Source organism: Tripterygium wilfordii, chromosome 19, assembly GCF_013401445.1.
Source record: "Tripterygium wilfordii isolate XIE 37 chromosome 19, ASM1340144v1, whole genome shotgun sequence".
Lineage (NCBI taxonomy): Eukaryota > Viridiplantae > Streptophyta > Magnoliopsida > Celastrales > Celastraceae > Tripterygium > Tripterygium wilfordii.
In genome coordinates this window covers 11,553,987-11,574,837 of record NC_052250.1, presented here as the reverse complement: position 1 = coordinate 11,574,837, position 20,851 = coordinate 11,553,987, and the positions used below count along the sequence as shown (strand labels likewise).

Below are 20,851 nucleotides of genomic sequence, written 5' to 3'. Positions count from 1 at the left end.
TCTTCCTTTCTGGGTTCTGTGCACAGTGAAACTAAGAAAAGCCCCGTTCTTTATAAACCCCAAATCCACCATCGGAATTCCGAAGGGACTCATTATTCTCTCTTTCCGTCCTATTTGTAGAACTTCTATCATTGTTTATATTCTTCTCCATCGTTTTATCTCATTACATCTCAAACCTTTTTGTTTGATAATCTACCTTTATTGTTGCGATTCCACCACATTTAAGCCGCAATTCCTACTAATCAGTGGCCGTTAGGAGAGCCCATGAATTCAAGGCCACAGGTCAGTATTTTATCTTCATAGTCTCTGTTATCGTTTTTTATTTGTGCTCCAATTTTGAATGTTTGGCTTTGTGGGTGTTTTTTATTTTGCACTGGTGTTTGGTTACCGTGGAAGTTCAGGAGAGCTGGGAGGATAATTAAAGTTGGGTTTTTTTTTTCTTTTGTTAAGAAGGTTATCTGAATTGTTTTTCATAGAAATATTGTTGGTTAGAGGCTTCAGGCTCTAATTGTTTGCTGGTAATTTTCTGTAAAAAGTAAAAGATATGAGAGAGTTGAGGTATTTTGCGTTTTTATTTGTCTTGAGAGTTCAAGTTCAAGATTGAGACGCTTAACTTGAAAAATTAATAGTTGGCATAATCAAGTTACTTACTTAAGCTTTGGGAAAGAAAATTAAAGTAAATGGTGTTAACCGAGGTTTCCATTATCTATTATATATTTTGTTTTTTCCCACAATTAAGCATGGATGCTTGTGATGTGATTCTGCAAATGTATGCTACTTACTTTTGGCTCACTTTTACCTTTTAACATTTGAAGTTTTCAGGTATTGATAGTGTCAGCAATATAGACTTTCAGATAATTTTCTTTTATCATTTATTGTGTGTCGTTTGTTGGAACTGTGGATTTTGGTTTTCTATCAGTGGAAGAAATAGTGGTTATGATCTGGTTGTTTGTTGAACTAGGCCTCCTTGAGTAAATGAGAGTGCTTGAAACGGGGATGATGGCTTTGGTGATCCATCAAGTGCAAGTAAGTTCTCCAAGCGTTCATGACTAATTACTCTGTGTATCTTCTTCTTTTTTTATCCTTTTTTTTTTTGGAATGGAAACTAGGTATCTACGTATATCTGAGTTCATGTGTGCTTGCATGTTTATGGGTAGACTTTGACGACCACTATGTGTGTGCTTCTATGCATTTCATGGAACTTAGATTTTAATGGAGCTCATGACTTCCGACTTTTTCCATTCTTAAATGAAATTGAAAATCAATTGTTTGCATTGTTGTTGAAGAACATAAAAGTTCAGGTTCAATTAGTGTCAGGGTCACTTCCCATATGACGGCAATCTTTGGTTTTTGTATGGGATATCTTGACTCTTTAGCTGTTATCTCTTCAACTTAGGAGAAGTACTTGACATTTTGTGAAATGTGCTAGTTTTTAAGATGATTGCTTGTAACTCATAGTGTGCCTCTTTCTAAATTATTGAATAAACTGCTGGTCAATTACTTGTAGAGGGTACATATGTTACAAACGTTGATTTACCATGTGTCATTTGCTTTTTCTAAATGATGTAAGTGTTCCCCTTTCAAGTCATAATAAATCAAAATAAGGATTACATGGAAGAAAATTTCTTCTGCTTGGGCATCTAGTTATATGTTTTTGTTTCTTTCTAATGCTAGTTACACCCTGTGAATCTGTGATGTACCAGCATATGAGATCTTGTATTTCAGAATTCTCATTTCAGTATATCCGATTTTAAAAGGGTTTTTTTGGGCATATCAGGGTTCTCATGGAACATTTTCCTCAAGGCCTGTATCATGGAGCAAAGGGGTAAAATTGAAACAACGCGCAGTTATGATTCCGATTGCTGGGAGAAGTGGTAGGTGTTTCTCATTAAAACAAAAATTGCATACAAGGTGAGAACTTTTCTTACGTTTAGTTTCTAACTTTCAGTTATATTGTTGGTTATTGAACTTAAATTGTTGGATGTTGTCTCTTGTAACCTATCCATTCAAAGTGTTTGAATATTACTTAAAAAATCATTACCTTGACGTGTAGGTTGGTTTGAAATCCCTCCCAACAAAAGAAATCAAAAAACCAAAATTTTTTTTAAAAAAATTTAAAATAATAATAAAATAGAGGACTCATTTTGTTGGATGTGGTCTTTCATATTATGTTTTTATGTCTTTCCCTGGTACTTATATCTTTTCACTGAAGTTTTTAATATATCAAAAGCTTGTAATAAAGGATAAGATACATAAAAATTACAATACATGATTCGACATCAATTATTGTGCTTGATAATCATGACAGTTGAATTCTTTTCCCTCTTTATGTGTTACAGTTTTCTTGGATGACAGGAATTATCGTTGCTGCTTGTATGTACTTTGATTTTAAGCTTGTTTGTAACATTGAGATTACTACTTTTGTGGTAGCTTATCAGTCATGCTCTGCCATTGTCCCCTGAAATTCACTCTTCATATTAATATTACCTGTGGTAAAACAGATGAATTCATTTAAGTTGTTTCCACAGTGTAGAGGTTTTGTGTTCATGTGGATTGGAAGTTAAAGCTTTAAGAATTTTATCCTTCAAAGGCAATACGCGAAATGATGAATCAGGAAGCAGAGCAAATAGATCAAATGTTCCCAAAAAATCTGCTAAACTTTCTTATGTGCCAAAAGAGACGGGAGAGAGCATGATGGAATCTCCAAAGGTGCACAATGCTCATGTTTCTTGTACTTCTGAAGCAAATGAGACAATTGCAGGATCTCCAGCAATTCATAAATTATTCAAGAAATGGTTGACAATGTTGCACACACATTCACCACGTCAAGCAGCGGATGAAATTCTGGAAGGTCTCTGATAAAGACCTGGTGGTTTATAACAGGAGGCCCAAAGGAATCAAGGGCAGCAGTGGGAATTAGCGTGTTAAATAAGGGGTAAGCTAGTAATTTTAGGAAGGAGGGTTAAGTGTGTGTGTTAGGGTTGTGCGGGAACATTCGGAATCTTGTATGTTGTCTTGACTTTTGGAGGAGCAGCCCCTCGCTGTGGCTTGCAAGTGACAGTATTACGATCACAGTGTTTATCAGTGGTATCGGAGCGGTTCGTTCCTTGGGATGCCCAGATCGAAGATGGCAGAACAGACTGACGCTATGCGGAAGGAACTCGATCAGGTCCAGTCTGATTTGGGTTCATTAAAAACTCAAATGGAGACCATAAATTCCAAACTGACAAAGATGGATTCTCTCCATGCCAAAATGGATTCCATCGTCGCTTGTCTGCAGAAGGATAAGGCAGGTGCCTCATCACCTGTCATGACAGAGGGTGACTCTGGCCAGAGTTGTAATCCAGCGTCTCTGAATGTAGACAGATACGCTGCTTTACCAAAGGAAGGCGCAGGGCCGCGACAGCCATTCGGGATGTCGAACGCTATGACATGCGTTACAAGAAATTGGAGCTACCGGTGTTTCAAGGAGAGGATCCTGATGGGTGGTTGTTTCGGGTAGACCGCTATTTTCGGGTCAATCGGGTCCCGGAAGAGGAGAAGCTCTTGGCCGTGTCGGTCTGCTTGGAGGGTCAGGCCCTGCATTGGTTTGAGTATGCAGAAGCTTGCAATCCTTTTCAATCGTGGATAGAGTTTCAAACAGCCCTGTTAAGCCGTTTCAAAGGGACACACGGAAAAGGCGCCTACGAGGATCTCATGTCGATTAGGCAGACCTCTTCAGTAGATGATTTTTGTGCGCGATTTGAAATCTTTGCTGCCCGGGTTCCGAAAGCACCACTCGAGGTGATTCACGATGCCTTTTTGAATGGGTTGAAGAAAGATGTTCAGGCAGAGATGCGGCTCAGCCTCCAAGGCAGTGAACGACCGCGAGCCCTACAGGAGCTGATGGCAATCGCTTCCTTGGTGGAGAGGCGTAATCGTGTGCTGGAGGAAGAACTGACTCACAAACATCCGTGGACCAAGAACTTGGGGACTGAGCGTAAGTTTCTTTCAGAAACGGGAAGAGCAATCGGGCCTAAAACAGAGCCTAACAAGTTCACTAAAGTGTCCTACAGCAGCCCAATGGACAAGCGGCTTGGTGGGTCCAGAGAAACGGGCAAAGATGGCACTCAGATGGGTGAGGGCAGTTTGGGTTTGAGACGACGAGACCCTCCTAGAAGGTTAACCAGGGAGGAGGAGCAGTATAAACGCGATAAAGGGCTTTGTTTTCGTTGCCCTGAAAAGTTTTTTCCTGGTCATAAATGCAAGAATGGGCAGTTACAATTGTTGTTAGCAAACGATGAAGGGGATTCTGAAGAATTTGTTGATACCCAGGATACTTTGGCCGTGGCCACAGATGAGGAGGATCCAGCTCTGACAATGGCAATGAATACTGTGATGGGGTTGTCCAGTCCTCACACTATGCTGGTGCAAGGTTGGATTCAGAGGAGAGCGGTGGTGGTTTTGATCGATAGTGGGGCCTCTCACAATTTCATCTCTCTTCCGCTGGTGGATGAATTGGGTGTGGAGGTGGATCTTACTCATCGCTTTGGGGTTCAGATTGGCAATGGAAAACGTGTTCAAGGGGTAGGAGTATGTAGAGGGGTGACTTTAGTAGTGCAGAATCATAAGATATTGCAAGATTTTCATCCTTTTCCCCTAGGTTGTGCCGATGTTATATTGGGAATGGCATGGTTGAGCACCTTGGGGGAAGTGCGCACGGATTACCGGCTGCTGACAATGCAATTTCAATGGTTTGGTGAATTGGTCCAGTTAGTTGGAGATCCTTCTCTTGCTAGGGAGCTCGTTTCTTTCAAGTCTATGCAGAAGAGTGTTAAACAGGCAGGGGTAGCATTTCTCCTTGAGTTTCAGCTAGTTCAGGGGAATTGCCAGCGTACCAAAGGGGCAGATGACTGTGAGATATTGCCTAGTGAGTTCTCGTCTCTTTTGCAAGAATTTTCGGTAGTGTTTCAACCAGAGCCTCCATTACCTCCTTCCCGTCCCTGTGATCATGCCATTCGGTTGAAAGAGGGAGTTGAACCTCCTCGCCTACGGCCGTATCGATATCCACACCATCAGAAACAGGAAATTGAGCGTATGGTGAAGGATATGCTTCGAACAGGGGTCATTCAGCATAGCAACAGCCCTTTTGCTAGTCCGGTGCTATTAGTGCAGAAAAAAGATGGCGGATGGCGTTTCTGTGTCGACTATCGTGCTTTGAATGGCCTAACCATTCCAGATAAATTTCCTATTCCAATGATTGATGAACTTCTGGATGAATTGGGGGAGGCAGCCGTATTTTCCAAGCTTGATTTGAAATCAGGCTACCATCAGATTCGAGTACGTAAAGAAGATATCCCAAAAACTGCTTTCAGAACACATGAAGGGCACTACGAGTTTGTTGTTATGCCATTTGGTTTGACTAACGCCCCTGCCACTTTTCAATCATTGATGAATGATATTTTTCGGCCTTACCTGCGTAAATTTGTGCTGGTTTTTTTTGATGATATTTTGATTTTTAGCAGTGATCAGGCTGCCCATTTGCAACATCTCCGGTTGGTTTTAGAATGTTTGACAAATCACAAATTGGTGGCAAATCAAAAGAAATGTAGCTTTGTCCAGAAACAACTGGAGTATTTGGGGCATATTATTACTCACAAAGGAGTTGCTGCAGATCCTAAGAAACTTGAATGCATTGTCCAGTGGTCCACCCCAAAAGATGTGAAGGAGTTGCGAGGGTTTTTGGGACTGACTGGTTATTATAGGAGGTTTGTGGCCAACTACGGTCTTATGGCACGACCATTGACTGCGCTGCTCAAGAAAAATGCTTTCAAATGGAATTCCCAAGCAGCAGTAGCTTTTGCGCAGCTCAAACAGAGTCTGGTTTCACCTCCAGTGCTCGCTATTCCTGATTTCGGCAAAGCATTTATTCTAGAGACGGATGCGTCTGGCAAAGGTTTTGGGGCTGTGCTTATGCAAGAGGGTAGACCGGTTGCTTTCCTCAGCCAAGCTTTCTCTGAAAGGGCACAACTTAAATCCGTTTATGAACGGGAATTGATGGCTATAGTCTTTGCTACTCAAAAATGGCGGCATTACCTGTTAGGCAGGCGATTTATCATCCGTACCGATCAACGGAGTATCAAATATTTAGGGGACCAACGTGTGTTGACACCAGAACAACAAAAATGGTTATCGAAGCTGCTTGGTTTCCAATTTGATATTCAGTACAAACCAGGCTCGACCAATCGCGCTGCAGACGCTCTCTCCCGCCGGCAACAGTATTTGGCTGTTCATTTTTTGACAGATGAATTGGCTGTGAGTGAAGACAGTGTTTCACATACCAGTTTACAGGCACAATTAACAGCACTTTCGCAAGTCCAGTGTTCTGATTTTTCCTTGTTAGCGGAAGAGCTTCAGCAAGATGATGATCTCAAGAAAATTGTTCAAGACCTTTTGCTCAGCCCTTCTAACCATCCAGATTATTCACTCCGCAATGGGTTGTTATTTTTCCAGAACAGGCTGGTTATTCCGCGTAGCTCACAGCGTATTCCTTTGCTGCTTAAGGAGTTCCATTCTACTCCGGGGGGAGGCCACTCTGGGTATTTTCGCACGTATAAGAAGCTGACAGCAGTGGTGTATTGGCTGGGTATGCAAAAGGATGTGCAGAAATTTGTCGCCGAATGCGCTGTGTGCTTGCAAAATAAAACTTCTACTTCACGGCCGGCAGGTCTCCTACAGCCCCTGCCTGTACCTTGTCTGGTGTGGGAGGATGTGACTATGGACTTCATCGGGGGCCTTCCCAAGTCACAAGGGAAAGATACAATTTTGGTTGTAGTCGATCGGCTAACAAAATATGGTCACTTTATGGCTATTTCCCATCCTTATGGTGCTCAGACAGTAGCTGACATTTTTGCTAAAGAGGTGGTGAGATTGCACGGGTTTCCCAAGTCCATTGTGACAGATAGGGACCGTATTTTCATTAGTTATTTTTGGAAGGAATTATTCCGTTTGGCGGGTACTCAACTTAAGCTGACTTCAGCTTATCATCCACAAACGGATGGCCAATCGGAGGTGGTAAACAGGTGTTTGGAAGCATATTTGCGCTGTTTTGTTAATGGCCAGCCTAAGAATTGGTTGCGGGGATTAACCTGGGCGGAACTCTGGTATAACACAAATTATCACAGTTCTATTAAGATGACTCCTTTCCGTGCCTTGTATGGTCGTGACCCTCCTGTGTTGCTCAAATATTCAGAAGACAGTTTAATGGTGGAAGTAGATAATCAGTTAAGGCAACGAGATGTGATATTGAAGGAGTTGAAGGGGCATTTAGAGGCAGCCCAAAATCACATGAAGGAAGTTGCTGATGGTAAGCGTAGAGACTTATCCTTTACCCCTGGAGAGTGGGTTTACATTCGTTTACAACCTTATAGGTTCAAGTCCTTGGTGGCAAGAACAAATGAGAAGTTGAGCCCTAAATATTACGGACCTTTTGAGGTGTTGGAGCGTGTAGGGGAAGTGGCCTATAGGCTAGCGCTCCCTGTTGATGCAAAAATTCACTCGGTGTTCCATGTGTCTCAGTTGAGAAAAGCACTGTCACATCAGGGTCTTGCTCAAACCCTTCCCAAGAGTTTGAATGAGGAGCTGCGACTGGAGTTAACACCAAAGAAGGTGTTGGAGCATAAGAGATAGTTGGATGGAAAAATTGTGGTGCACATTCATTGGAAAGGCCTGCCCGACTGTGATGATTCATGGGAGGATTTTGATGATATCAACCTTCGTTTTCCAGCTTTCCACCTTGAGGACAAGGTGGCACTTATAGGGGAGAGTATTGATAAAGACCTGGTGGTTTATAACAGGAGGCCCAAAGGAATCAAGGGCAGCAGTGGGAATTAGCGTGTTAAATAAGGGGTAAGCTAGTAATTTTAGGAAGGAGGGTTAAGTGTGTGTGTTAGGGTTGTGCGGGAACATTCGGAATCTTGTATGTTGTCTTGACTTTTGGAGGAGCAGCCCCTCGCTGTGGCTTGCAAGTGACAGTATTACGATCACAGTGTTTATCAGTCTCCCTCCAAGTGAAATATCAGAAATTCGAAATGCCACTCAGAACAAGGGAAGAAGTAAAGCTCAAAACCAGGGAAGAAGTGAGCTTCTGAAGGCGGCTTGGCAGTACTTTTTGGGAGTTGATGCAACAATAAAGATACCTCTGTTGATATTGTAAGCTCAATGGTTTCTGCTTTCTTCATGTCTGACTTTCTTTCACCCCGACCATATAGTTTCTCTCAATATTGCATTTCTTAAACATCATATTTTTCTAGTGAAAATTTGAAGGTAAGAGAAGAGGCAGATATCGAAGATTACTTTTATGCTTTGCTCAATCTCTCACATGTCCTATCAGTTTGAAATTTTATTCTGCCTCCGGATGTTGGGAGTTAATTAATATTTAATAGTTCCTGGTTATTTTGAGCATATTTATTCATTTTGGACTTTGAGCTGTTTTTTTGGGTCTAGATCATAACAAACTTGAGGTCAGTATACTACTTATTGTGGCACTTGCAGGACTCTGTATGTGTGTGTGTGTGTGTGTGTGTGTGTGAGTGATGTTTGGTCTCTATACATGAGTTTTCACTCAAGGATGCTCAGTATGCTTTCCATTCTTGAAGGATTACACATCCGTGATGGACATTGAGTTCCCTTTTACATTGAGTCATGTTATTATCTTGTGTATTTTGATATATGCAAAGCTTAAGGACTTTTTTAGCTACTAAAAATTCCTCTGCTATTATTTGCAGCATCCCATGTGTTGTGGCTGTTTACATGATTCATGGTGCTGATGTGTTGAAGGATTTGACTCCTTTGTGGGTTTTGGGTCCATTGATTGTTGCTCTCTATATCAAGATGTTTCAGGCATTATGTGCACTCTATGTCTTCACCTTTAGGCAGAGTGTTTTAGTTAATGTTGCGCAGGGGAAGCTCAAGGGAGACGTCGGGGCTCGTGTTTGGGATCCTTTAGCAAACATTAAGAAAAACCACAAACAGCTATTGAGAAAAAAGCTGGAAGAACTGAAGGAGTGGGTGGTGGAGATGTACCTCGATTTTGTGGAGTCGATATGGCCCTATTATTGTAAAACTATAAAGCTCCTACAGAGGGCGAATCTGATCTAGATTATGGAAGTTTTGGGTGAGACTGAATGGCAATTACATATTGGAGAAAGCTTACGACCGGTTGTTACTTGAAATAGAGTTGTTGAAGCCCATTTTGTCAGTATCACTTTCCACGGCAGCGTGAAGGAAGATGAAGAGATTCTGATTATTTAATTATTTATTTAGCTCATTGTAATTTAATTGTTGTTCCAAGTGAGATTCCGATTGTGTTGTTTCTTTTATGAGAAATTTGTTTGAACATATTCTCATTGCATAATTAGAAATGCCAAGATTTGTTACTCCCTATCTTGCGAGATCGCAGGCCATATCAACTCTGATGTTGTTCTTCATTGAAGCTCTTTTCTACTCCGGTGTTGTGGGTTTTCTTCTGCTAATAGACCGTGCGAAGAGACCCCTTCACCTGCTGTAAATGATAGCAAAGCCCTAGTCCCCAACTTGTGGAGTGAATTTCTTTTGTTGCTGTTCTGGTACTCCTCAGTCTTATAATTTCCATGGTGACAATGGGTTTTGTCTGGCGACGGACTACACTTGCACCATACCTAGTTGGTATTGTTGTCCAATTCGCAAGGGTTGTTGCTCAGTCACAAGAGCTCTGCTGCTCTTGAATCAGCAGCTTGGTTTGATTAAGATCGTTTTTCTGGCTTAAAGGCTCGTAAATGGTTGCTAGTTTCAGGTATCGGACATTAGTCTCTTTAAGTATCAAAAACCCTTTGAGCAGTACACTGGATATTGGAAGTCACCTTCATGGCCTGTTATTCCAGTCATATTTCAAGTAAGTTCTCCTGAGCCTTGGTTACTACTTCCTTTTAATGTCTCTGGTAGTTGTTTTCAGAAGAACTAGTTCTGTTCAGAACCAAACCTAGAGATAGGCCAACTTAATGCTGATCCAGTTTAGTTTTTGATTTGAATAAGTTTTTCAAGATGCAAAAGAATTTGGAAACTAAGGAGATTTTTGACTGGCCAGACTGTTCATGGCTGATTACTTTTCTTAAAAAAAAAAAAAATATTGCCTTCACACTCCCCTAGAGACACTTGCTTTACTAATGGTTTACTCTGTCCTTCACCTTTCATAAGATAAAGGGCTTCTGTTTTTTGTCTTCTGAAGGGAAGGCTTGGACTTTTCGTTCCTTTTCTTTTCTTGAACTCATTCTGGTATTTGTTGATGAACGTTTATCGGCTGAGACATCTTCATTTGAATCTCTGTTTAACAATCCTCCTCGCAATACCCTGTTCGTCCTTCATTGGTGCCTTAATATATTTTTTCCAATTAAAAACATAAAAGTTTGCAGGACTTGAGGGAAGTCCTTTCTCAATTTCTTATTTAACTTTTGATTGTTTATAATTCGGAGAGATTCTTTCTGCTTGAACAGGTTTACAGATTGCACCAGCTGAATAGAGCAGCACAATTGGTGACAGCTATGTCATAAGCAGCGAGTGGAGCTGAAATGATCTCTCGTAACATGGCAATAAACAGCTCTCTTGGTACACTTTTGAATGTCCGTCAATTTCTTGGGGTTGTCTGCATTTGGTCACTCTCTAGTTTCCTCATGCAGTTCTTCCCTTCCTCTCCTATAGATGCATAATGATTGCATTCTTTTCCTGAGAGGATTGATGATAGCATTGGACTGAAAAGTGTAGGAAAGAGAGCTTATTTTCATTACAGGTAACTTATTTAGGGTCCTTACTTTCTTTTTGCGGTTTGGTTCTGCCGTGGCTGGATTTCAAACAAGGTGGGTATTGATGGTTTCAACTCTCTTATGAGTATAACAGTTGTTTCATAATTCACATTAAGAGGCAAGATGCTGGATGGATCAGATTTAGGGCAAACTGCTATTCTGATATTTCTGACTTTGTACTCATCAGGACCTAGATTCTAATATTTGTTATCTGATGTCTGACATTGTGCAGCATTTAGCCATCCTTACATGTAAATTAACATTTTCTTTTCCGAACTGAGGTAACATGGATATGACTATTGAGCAAGTCCAACCCATACTCCAAAATGGGGTACATGATTTCCTCTATTTTAATAAAAAAATCTATTTTAGGTGATTGCTATTCTAAAACCACTCTAATCCACATTCCCTATTTCAATATCACATTAATATTTTAATATTTTTTTACGAGGAGAGAGGAGAAGTTGGAGGAGAGAGGAGAGATGGGGAGAGAATAAAATACTAATTTGATGAGTTTTCAGGGATGATAGCCGTACCCCAAATTTGGGGTAAGCAGATTTGGGTAAAGCAAAGGTGGGGGCGTGCGCCTACTGATAATAGTCTTGATTTTATTTTATTTTGCTTTTACATGCAATTCTGAGAAAAAAAAGTCTCGTTAACTAAATGAAAGCACCAAGGTGCTTTTGGAGGGTGTCATCAATGTCCCCCCACCCCTTTCTGTTCAAATAGGGTAGCTCGTTCCCCATTCCATATTCAGCATTATATGCACCTTGTCCTTTGGATTTATGGCTTTGTTATTATCTTTTGCGTGTTGGAAGGTTTGAAAAATGTAGTAGTTGGTATTTTTGATAACATTCCTTATGCATCTTAACTGTGGTGGAATTAGGTATGAGTTGGAAAAAATTCTAATTGATTGAACCATTTTTGTCCATGGAGGCTGCATAATTCTCTGCACAAGTAGATCCTAATCTGTCTTTTACGCAATAAAAAAAAGTCTTTTGTCGCTATCCAGAAAATATAATAGATGCATAGAGAATGTCAAATGGGCACTTGATGAATTTTACATTACTGCTGCATATGCATTATTGCATGATAGAAATCTTGTTCTGGAGATATTTTGATGACAAAAAAGCATTGCATCAGGTAGATATTTCTTACTGGTATTTTGTAATTGATGACTAGGGTACAGAGAAAAGGAAAGTTAAATATGGGCACTAGGACAATATTGCAAGTCATGATCACTTTGGGTTGCAAATGGTCCAGGTAGGATGCTACTTTGTTTCCTCTGCTTAAACCCTGAGAGATTAAGCAAAGGCGAAGCATAAAAAAGGCTTCTAAGTTCTAACAGAGTAGCTATTAAAGGTTAACCTGTTTAATTAAGGATAACGATTTAGAGTTTAGGGTTTAGGAAAGATACAGGGAAGATTAGCATGCCCTTGTGCAAGGATTATGAGCACAACTCTAGAAATATTTAAGCATGTCTAATTTAGGCTGTAGAAACAATCATTTCAAATTCTCATCGTCATTTGTTTCTGATGATCTGAATCTTGTCAATGGCTACTGGCTACATATAGGTGTTATTAACCAAATCTGGACCATGCAGACAGCATGCTTCTAGTCCTTTACGCTCCATTGGAAGCAACCTAATATAGTGAAAGCCATCCAGTTGACAGAGGTTGAGCTTAATGAACTTATGAACATGAGTCTCCTGCAAAGTCAAATGCCACTAAACATTTTGGAATGATTCTAATAAGATATTAAACTCTTCTTACATGATTATTAACATGAAAAGCTATTGTTTATGTAGCATATATGTTGCCAAAAATGAGCCTAGAGGGAGGCCCTACTTCATGAGTATTTCTGCTAACCCTATGTGGTTTTCTACCCAACTTTTTGAAGGGGAAGACCCATAACTTCATCTTATCTCCAATACCCCCTTCTTACGAGCTACTGAAAATGTTACAATGTTCCATGATTGCCTGACTAAAGGGAATAAAATAAAAAAAATGCCTATTAACAAAGCTGGTGAAGGCAATGTCTATCCAAATCACTTTGTGGTTAGACCCTCAGTTTCTATTGATGCTCTACAGTGAACTTCATATGCAGCATGATTAGGCAGGCCTACTTCAGCAGAACTATTTATAGTACACCAAGCTCTCATCAACCAGGAAGTTTAAAGTGCGCATCTCTTATTCAAATTGATTCTTTTGGTTCCTGTTCCATCTCGTCTTTCCTTTCGATCAGCTCATTCGGTTGAATCTGAGCTTCTCTTGCTTGTTCTTTCCCTTTCTTTCAGCATGGACTTGAGCTCCAGAATTACTGAGTCCACCATGTCAAATAGCCGATGATTTTTGTTTGATATTGATCTTGGACACACATTCTCAACATAGGCAGCCTTCAAATGTCTCCTGTGATGCTGTTTTTGACAGTGCTTTGTGCAGTTCTTGCCATTACCCTTGGCGATAATTCAACAGATTCCTACAGGCTTCTGAGGATCAAATCAGAACTTTTTGATCCTCTAGAAGTACTAGACAACTGGTCTCCTAGAGCTGACATGTGCAGTTGGAATGGATTGACATGCTCATATGATGATGCAAATCTTGTGGGCTTGAACCTATCAAGGTCAGGATTATCAGGTACCATTTCTCACGAATTTGGATATCTAACTTCACTTGAGATGCTTGATTTGTCCTCGAATTCCATCACTGGCTTAATCCCCATTGAGCTTGGACAGCTTCAAAATCTAAGGATTCTGCTGCTATACTCAAATTATCTCTCAGGCCAGATTCCTGCTGAGTTAGGACGACTCAAGACTTTGCAAGTTCTGAGAATAGGAGATAACATGCTATCAGGTGAAATCCCGACAAGTATTGGCAATTTGTCTGAATTACAAGTATTGGGTCTTGGCTATTGCCAGTTAAATGGAAGTATTCCAATTGAGATTGGTTACTTGAAGCATCTGATATCGCTCGACTTGCAATTAAACGGTCTCAGTGGTTTCATACCTGAAGAGATTCGTGGCTGCTTGGAGCTTCAAAATTTTTCTGCATCAAACAACAGGCTTGAAGGAGTTATTTCTGCTTCAATGGGGAAGCTAGTCTCACTTCAAGTATTGAATCTGGAGAATAACACCCTTTCTGGATCGATTCCTATTGAGTTAAGTCATCTCTCCAACTTGAGGTACTTGAATTTGCTTGGCAATAGATTGAATGGTGAAATTCCGTCAGAAATGAACCAAATGGTTCAGCTTGAGATACTTGACTTATCAGAAAATAACATTTCAGGGAACATAATCCTTCTCAACACCAAGTTGAAGAATCTTGAAACTCTAGTTTTGTCTGGCAATGCATTGACAGGCAGCATTCCAAGCAACTTCTGCCTCAGTAATTCAAAGCTGCGACAACTTTTCCTAGCGCGAAATAAGTTATCTGGGGAATTCCCATTGGAGCTACTGAACTGCTCCTCTCTCCAACAACTAGACCTTTCTGATAACAGCTTTGAAGGAAAGCTACCATCTGCAGGTTTGGACACCCTAAAGGATTTAACAGATCTTGTACTAAACAGTAACGGCTTTAGTGGAAGTCTACCTCCTGAAATTGGAAACCTGAGCAACCTCGAAAGTCTTTATCTATTTGGCAACATGATCACTGGGAGAATTCCAGCACAATTCGGCAAGCTTCGGAGGCTGAGCACCATCTACCTTTATGATAACCAGTTGTCTGGAAAAATACCAAGAGAGTTAACAAACTGTACCAGCTTAACTGAGATTGATTTCTTTGGAAACCAGTTAATAGGGTCCATTCCTGAAACAATTGGGAGGCTTAAAAATCTAGTAATGCTTCAATTGAGACAGAATGACTTGTCAGGTCCTATTCCTCCTAGCTTGGGCTACTGCAAAAGGCTTCAGATATTGGCCCTGGCAGATAACAATCTCTCTGGATTATTGCCTCCAACATTCAGATTTCTTTCGGAGCTTAACAAGATCACTCTCTACAATAACTCCTTTGAAGGTCCTCTCCCTGCATCTCTCTACCTTCTCAAAAAACTCAGAATCATCAATTTTTCTCACAACAGGTTCAGTGGACCTCTGTCTCCTCTTACTGGCTCTAATTCTCTGACTGCCTTAGACTTAACCAATAATAGCTTCTCTGGTCTTATTCCTTCCGCACTAGCCAGGTCCAGAAACCTGAGCCGTCTCCGCCTTGCACACAATCATCTTAATGGCAGCATTCCTTCTCAGTTTCTCCAACTTACAGAACTCAATTTTCTTGATTTATCATTCAACAATCTCACGGGAGAAGTAGGGCTTCAGCTTTCAAGATGTTATCAACTTGAGCACCTCCTGCTTAACAAAAACCAGTTTTCAGGAACAATGCCAGCTTGGTTTGGGAGATTACAAAAACTTGGGGAGTTAGACCTCTCATGCAATAACTTCCATGGAACAGTGCCTCCAGAGCTTGGAAACTGTTCAAGATTGCTTAAACTCTCTCTCCATAACAACAACCTTTCAGGCCACATCCCACCAGAGATTGGAAACCTTTCTGCTCTCAATGTACTCAATCTGCAAAGAAACAACCTTTCAGGTTCCATTCCTTCAACAATTCAGCAATGCAGGAAGCTTTTCGAGCTGAGGCTTTCGGAGAACTTCTTGTCCGGTTCAATCCCAGCTGACCTAGGAAGACTAACTGAATTGCAGGTGATATTGGATCTGAGTAAGAATCTATTGTCAGGAGAAATCCCACCATCTCTAGGAGATCTCTTGAAATTGGAAAGATTGAACCTCTCCTTCAATCAATTCCAAGGAGAAGTACCTTCTTCACTTGGAAAGCTGACTAGCCTTTACATGCTAAACCTGTCATATAATGATCATCTTGAGGGCCAAATTCCTTCAACTTTTTCAGGATTCCCACCTAGTTCTTTCTTTGGTAATGAGAAGCTATGCGGCCCACCGTTACTATCGTGCCTCAAGACATCAGGGCAAGTGAGAAAGAGACTTTCTGATACTGCAGTTGTGGGGATAATGGTGGCCATTGTCTTTACTTCCATTGTAATATGTTTGGTCATGCTTTATATAATGGTAAGGATGTGGTGCAACTGGAGAAAAGTTTTGATATCAAGTATGGATGGTAGTGGGACAGAAGAAAAGAGAGAGGAAGAAGAGTGGGTTTATGGAGATGAAAAGGGAAGGAATGATGAGTACTGGAAAGTGAACTCCTTGTGACTACATCAAATACCTAGAACAACATGCATATTTCACCTCCTAAGTAGATATAAAAGCCATAAGTCACACTTTAGTCTGAGCAGTTGCAGCTCTTCTATTCTCTTCTACCCCTTATTACTTATGATCTCTCTACCATTTTTGTTTTTTTCTATTCTAGATTCACTTATTTTCTTCTCGTTTTTCGATGTTCTTATGGATGGATCATCAAAAGGCTTATTTTCTACTTGTTTTTCGATGTTCTTTTGGATGGATCATCAAAAGGTGAGGGGTACCTCAATCCCATGAGTCACTTATAGGGTCTTTTAGATGTCCAATGGTCTCTCGTCGGAAAATTGAGGTAAAGCAAAAACACCTCTCGATAATAGAAGGCTCCTTAACCATGATGAATCAATTAAGCAACTTGACTATCCTAAGGTGAGCATGTACATTACTAATTTGGGAGGCGGGAAATATGTGGTTTGGTGAATTGTTTTGCTCATGTTTCCCAAGAAACTACTACTTATAAATGCTATCTGCCTTCTCTTTGCCTAATTTGAATCTGATAATGCATTTCAAGATCTTCTTTCAGATTTTGCAATCAGGTTTGTAAAGTTCATGCTCAAAGTCGATATTCATTTGGGTTAAAAGAAACACAACTCGTGCACTGGGCGTCAGCGTAGTGGTGCACAGGTGCGGTACTCACTCAATTTTAAGAGGAGCAAAACAAAGTATTATAGGCCCAATGAGAGGAAGCCTGGTCCAGCTAAACATTACCGAAAGACTGTTTATATCCTATTGGTTGGAGCTTTTATATATGTCTAGGCCTGCAAACTGAGCCAGGTGTTCGACAAAATGCCCCAATGACCTGGATAGTTGTTATACGACTTTTGAGAGGCCCCTATCTTGTGGGCTTTCAATCTTAGGCTTCCGATATTTATAGGCCCGTGGAAAGGACAACTACCTCTTTAGCCCACTTGGCTACCACTCAGCCCAATTTCATTCCACACTTTTAAAAAATAAAAAAGGTTTTTAGCTCTGTAGGCTACTACAAGGATTTGGAGTAGAAAAATAAACCCATTTCTAACAATATGAATATTTACTCATAAAAAAAATGAATCTAGGAGGGTCTTACCTAAACCCATTTTTAAGAATATGGATATTTACTCATAAAAAATGAATCTAGGGTCTTACCCCTTCCATCTTAATTACACCCAGGAAAACAAGTTTATACTAATTTAAAGGAAAAAAATGTATGCTATCAAATCTAAAGAGGTTGATATGAGAGAATCACATCAACCTTTCTAGGAAAAAGCAGAAGCACGTAACTCAATTTATGCAAATATATGGCCGCTCTGCCCATCATAAGTGTGTCGCATGCGGATGGAAGTTCTTTGCACATATCCTATTATCCTATACACACCCCTTCAAACCATACATACACATCTCGACTTCATATAGATAACCTCTCTCTCTCCATCTCTCTCTCTCTCTCTCTCTCTATATATATATATATATATATATATATGAACTTCACAAAGTTATAATCTGGAGCGAGAACGAAGAACAAGAGAGAGACCCTTCAACAAAAAATGATACGAAACTCATTGACAGATACAATAAAAGAAGAGGGAAGGAGGGAGAGTTGTGGAGATAGAGAGAAGTGGTTGGGGCATTTTATAGATGTCTTCTAGGGCAAACTTTGGTTCTTTAGAGATAAGAGATTGGGCAGCAAGCGGCGGGTAGCCAGGCAAGCACTGGCGTGGCTGCCCCAAGAATTAAATATATTTCCCTTACATGCAAGTTGGCCTATGGGTCGACCTTATCTCTTTCTTTCTGATGGATGGATACAGGCATACGTACATACGTACATTGATACATACGTAGTAATGATGCCAATATACGTATATGGGTCCGACCATATAATGCTAAGGAGCAGGTCACCGTCGGTCGTCGATACACAAAGCGAGTGCGAGTCGCAAAATGCTATTATTGCTTTGCTGCAATTTTTTTTTCCTATTTAAATATTTTCTATTGCTTCATTTCAACTTACCGCAGCAGATTGGATTTGTTGAGCTTTGTCGTTGCGCTAGAAAGTTAAGAGTGTGTTGTGTGTTGCCATTCTGCAGTGGGGTGAGGCGAATTCTGAAATTATGGGTGATGAAATAAAGTGAATTGTAGTGCTAGAAAGCGTGCAACCAAAAATAATTAAGTATATCCCAATTTTATTGCACCCTAGTTAAAAACATAAAATTCACTAGTACACCCCTTTTTCTGTTTTGGAGTAAATCTTCTTCATCCTCATCCTCTGTTAGGGTTTTTCTTCTTTCCGTCTTCTTCCTTCACTGCTAGGGTTTCTTCTTATTCGCACATGCTTTAATGGCCACATGATCAAACACATCAATATTGCAAAAAATGAACAAAAATACAGGTTCTTCATGACTTCCTGCTCCAGCTCGTTCAACACCTCAAACTCGCTGTACAAATTCACAGTGTGTTACAGTGTGTTGTAAATCCACACCCCCATACACATCAACAATATTATCCGGTTTGGGGTGTCCGGTTCCCATGGATACATCGGATCCGCACGACTTTGTTTCTCCTTATGCCCAAACAAGTGGGTTAGGCCCACTTCACTCAAGCCTATGAAAAGACAGTGTTGTAGTGTTAGGGGTGAGCTTGTCCTTATAAATAAGGAATCAACCCCGCCCCACACCGCCCCGTCCCTGCCCTACCCCGTGCTCCTCCCCGCCCCTATTCAACATTTTTGAAAATTGCAAAATTAAATTGCACATCCTAGGATTTGAACTTGGAACTTGTAGGTGGGGAGAGTAATGAACTCACCAACAAGCCAAAGCTACTTTCATGTTACATTTGCCAACTAATTAAATTATTATCTTTACATACCACCTATTATATTTTTAACACAATTAAATAATTTTTAGTTTTACTTAATGGGTATTGATTTTAAATTTTATATTATACAAATCTATAGTTTTAAATTGTTTAATTTTATACTTTATTTTATAAAATCTTAGGGTCTTAAGATTTTATCAACATTTATGAGTATAGGGTCATGTTATGGCTTTAGGGTTTAGTGCTTAGGTTTAGGGTTTAGTGTTCAAGGCCTTTAGGGTTTAGGGCCTTTAGGGTTTAGAGGTTCAGGGTCTTTAGGGTTTTGGGGTTTAGGGTCTTTAGGGATTTGGGGTTTAGGGTTTAGGGCCTTTAGGATTTTGGAGATTAGGATTTAGGAGTATAGGGTCATATTTAACTTAAGATTTAGAGTCCTATATTTTTATCAAGATCAATTCAATTGACTTAGGAATGGAGACTAGAGAGTCATATTTAACTTAGGGTTTAGGGTAAGCTTTTATCAACATTTATTCAATATAATTAAGAGTATGATAATATTATGTTTAGGGACTTAGGGTTTAGGCGTTACTTTGATTTTAATAATAATATCAAATTAAAATATCTTTAGACAAATAAATATTTTTCTATATATATATATATATATATAGCGGGGCGGGGTGCGAGGCTGGGGATTGGGTCGGGGCTGGTTGGGAGGCATACCCGCCCCCGCCCAGTCCAGCAGCGGGTTGAGATTTTTTGCCCCGTCCCCGCCCAGCACAAGCCTCGGGTCGAGGAAAATCTGCCCTGGGCGGGGCGGGTCAGGTCGGATCGGGGTGGGTCGGGGACAAATTGCTATCCCTAGATACTTACATCCCTTCGCACTTGTGGGCTGAATTATGTCAGGCCCAACAAGTGGAGTGGAGGTCTTGTCCAAATAGATTGAATTTCTCCGCCCAGCACAAGCCTCGGGTCGAGGAAAATCTGCCCTGGGCGGGGCGGGTCAGGTCGGATCGGGGTGGGTCGGGGACAAATTGCTATCCCTAGATACTTACATCCCTTCGCACTTGTGGGCTGAATTATGTCAGGCCCAACAAGTGGAGTGGAGGTCTTGTCCAAATAGACTGAATTTCTCCGATACTACATTGTAAATCTACACCCCCATACACACCAACAATATTGTCCGTTTTGGGTTATCCGATTCCCGTGGATAGTCCGCACGGCTTTGTGTCTCCTTAGGCTCAAGCAAGTGGGTTTGGCCCAACTAACTCAAGCGTAGGAAAAGACCTTGTTAGTGGTTAAGGGTGAGCTTAGGTTTATTAACCACACATGGTTGGCATTACCAACCGATGTGGGAATATTGTTAACTCAGTGGCGCTCACATCCCTCTCCATCTTCCTTACCATACCCTCCATATCCATCTCCCTGGGAGCTCACATACCTTCTTCATCCACCTCCAAGTGACCTTCACCTCCTCCTATCACTAGAAACAGAGCAAGAAAGAAAAAGGATTGAAGTCCACAAAGTGTGGCAAAGTTCACCTTCAGCAAAGTCAACAAACAGAGCAAGGACGAGCAGCGCACCTTCGGCTAAGTTTGGGAACCAGATTGAAAAAGGAGCTTTGCGTTTTTAGGGTTTTAAGGAAATGATTCGAGGCAAAAGAGGGTAAGGACAAGGGTTGTTTAAAGAGTGCATTTTGACGAGATTTTAAGGTGCATTTAGTAAAACTTAAATTACATATAGCGCTCATCTTTAAAATATTGTAGTAAAGTGATGCTAAAATTGCATATTTTCAATTGATATTAATTAATATTTGACGAATTTATTTTTGCAAAAATATAAATAGAATATTAAAATTGATTGAGGGTAAAATTAGAGAATCATAAATACGATCAATTGCATTGTGTCGGAAGTAGAAACAACTTCCCTACCGCTGCTCCTTTCCTACTGCTTCAGCTTCAAACTCACGATGGTACCATAACACACCACT

At 40.5% G+C, this 20,851-nt stretch overlaps 2 protein-coding genes across 2 annotated transcripts; both read left to right on the top strand.

The window, feature by feature from the left end:
* Window positions 1-19: 19 nt before the first annotated feature.
* Window positions 20-9,423, top strand: LOC119985618. Its single transcript, XM_038829905.1, has 6 exons — window positions 20-282; window positions 962-1,026; window positions 1,778-1,911; window positions 2,529-2,851; window positions 8,037-8,190; window positions 8,766-9,423. Exons 2-6 carry the CDS (start codon window positions 976-978, stop codon window positions 9,136-9,138), a joined length of 1,035 nt encoding a protein of 344 aa, XP_038685833.1. The 5' UTR covers window positions 20-282; window positions 962-975; the 3' UTR covers window positions 9,139-9,423.
* A 2,974-nt stretch (window positions 9,424-12,397) lies between these two features.
* LOC119985690 (LRR receptor-like serine/threonine-protein kinase GSO1) lies at window positions 12,398-16,270 on the top strand. The gene has a single exon (XM_038830009.1). It carries the CDS (start codon window positions 13,216-13,218, stop codon window positions 16,033-16,035), a length of 2,820 nt encoding a protein of 939 aa, XP_038685937.1. The 5' UTR covers window positions 12,398-13,215; the 3' UTR covers window positions 16,036-16,270.
* The last annotated feature ends 4,581 nt before the right edge of the window (window positions 16,271-20,851 follow it).

Coding starts and splice junctions, on each gene's coding strand:
- LOC119985618 (XM_038829905.1), top strand. CDS start 976: ATGAGAGTGCTTGAAACGGGGATGATGGCTTTGGTGATCCATCAAGTG. Junction 1,912..2,528: donor AAACAAAAATTGCATACAAG/GTGAGAACTTTT, acceptor TTGTTTCCACAG/TGTAGAGGTTTTGTGTTCAT. Junction 8,191..8,765: donor AAGATACCTCTGTTGATATT/GTAAGCTCAATG, acceptor TATTATTTGCAG/CATCCCATGTGTTGTGGCTG.
- LOC119985690 (XM_038830009.1), top strand. CDS start 13,216: ATGTCTCCTGTGATGCTGTTTTTGACAGTGCTTTGTGCAGTTCTTGCC.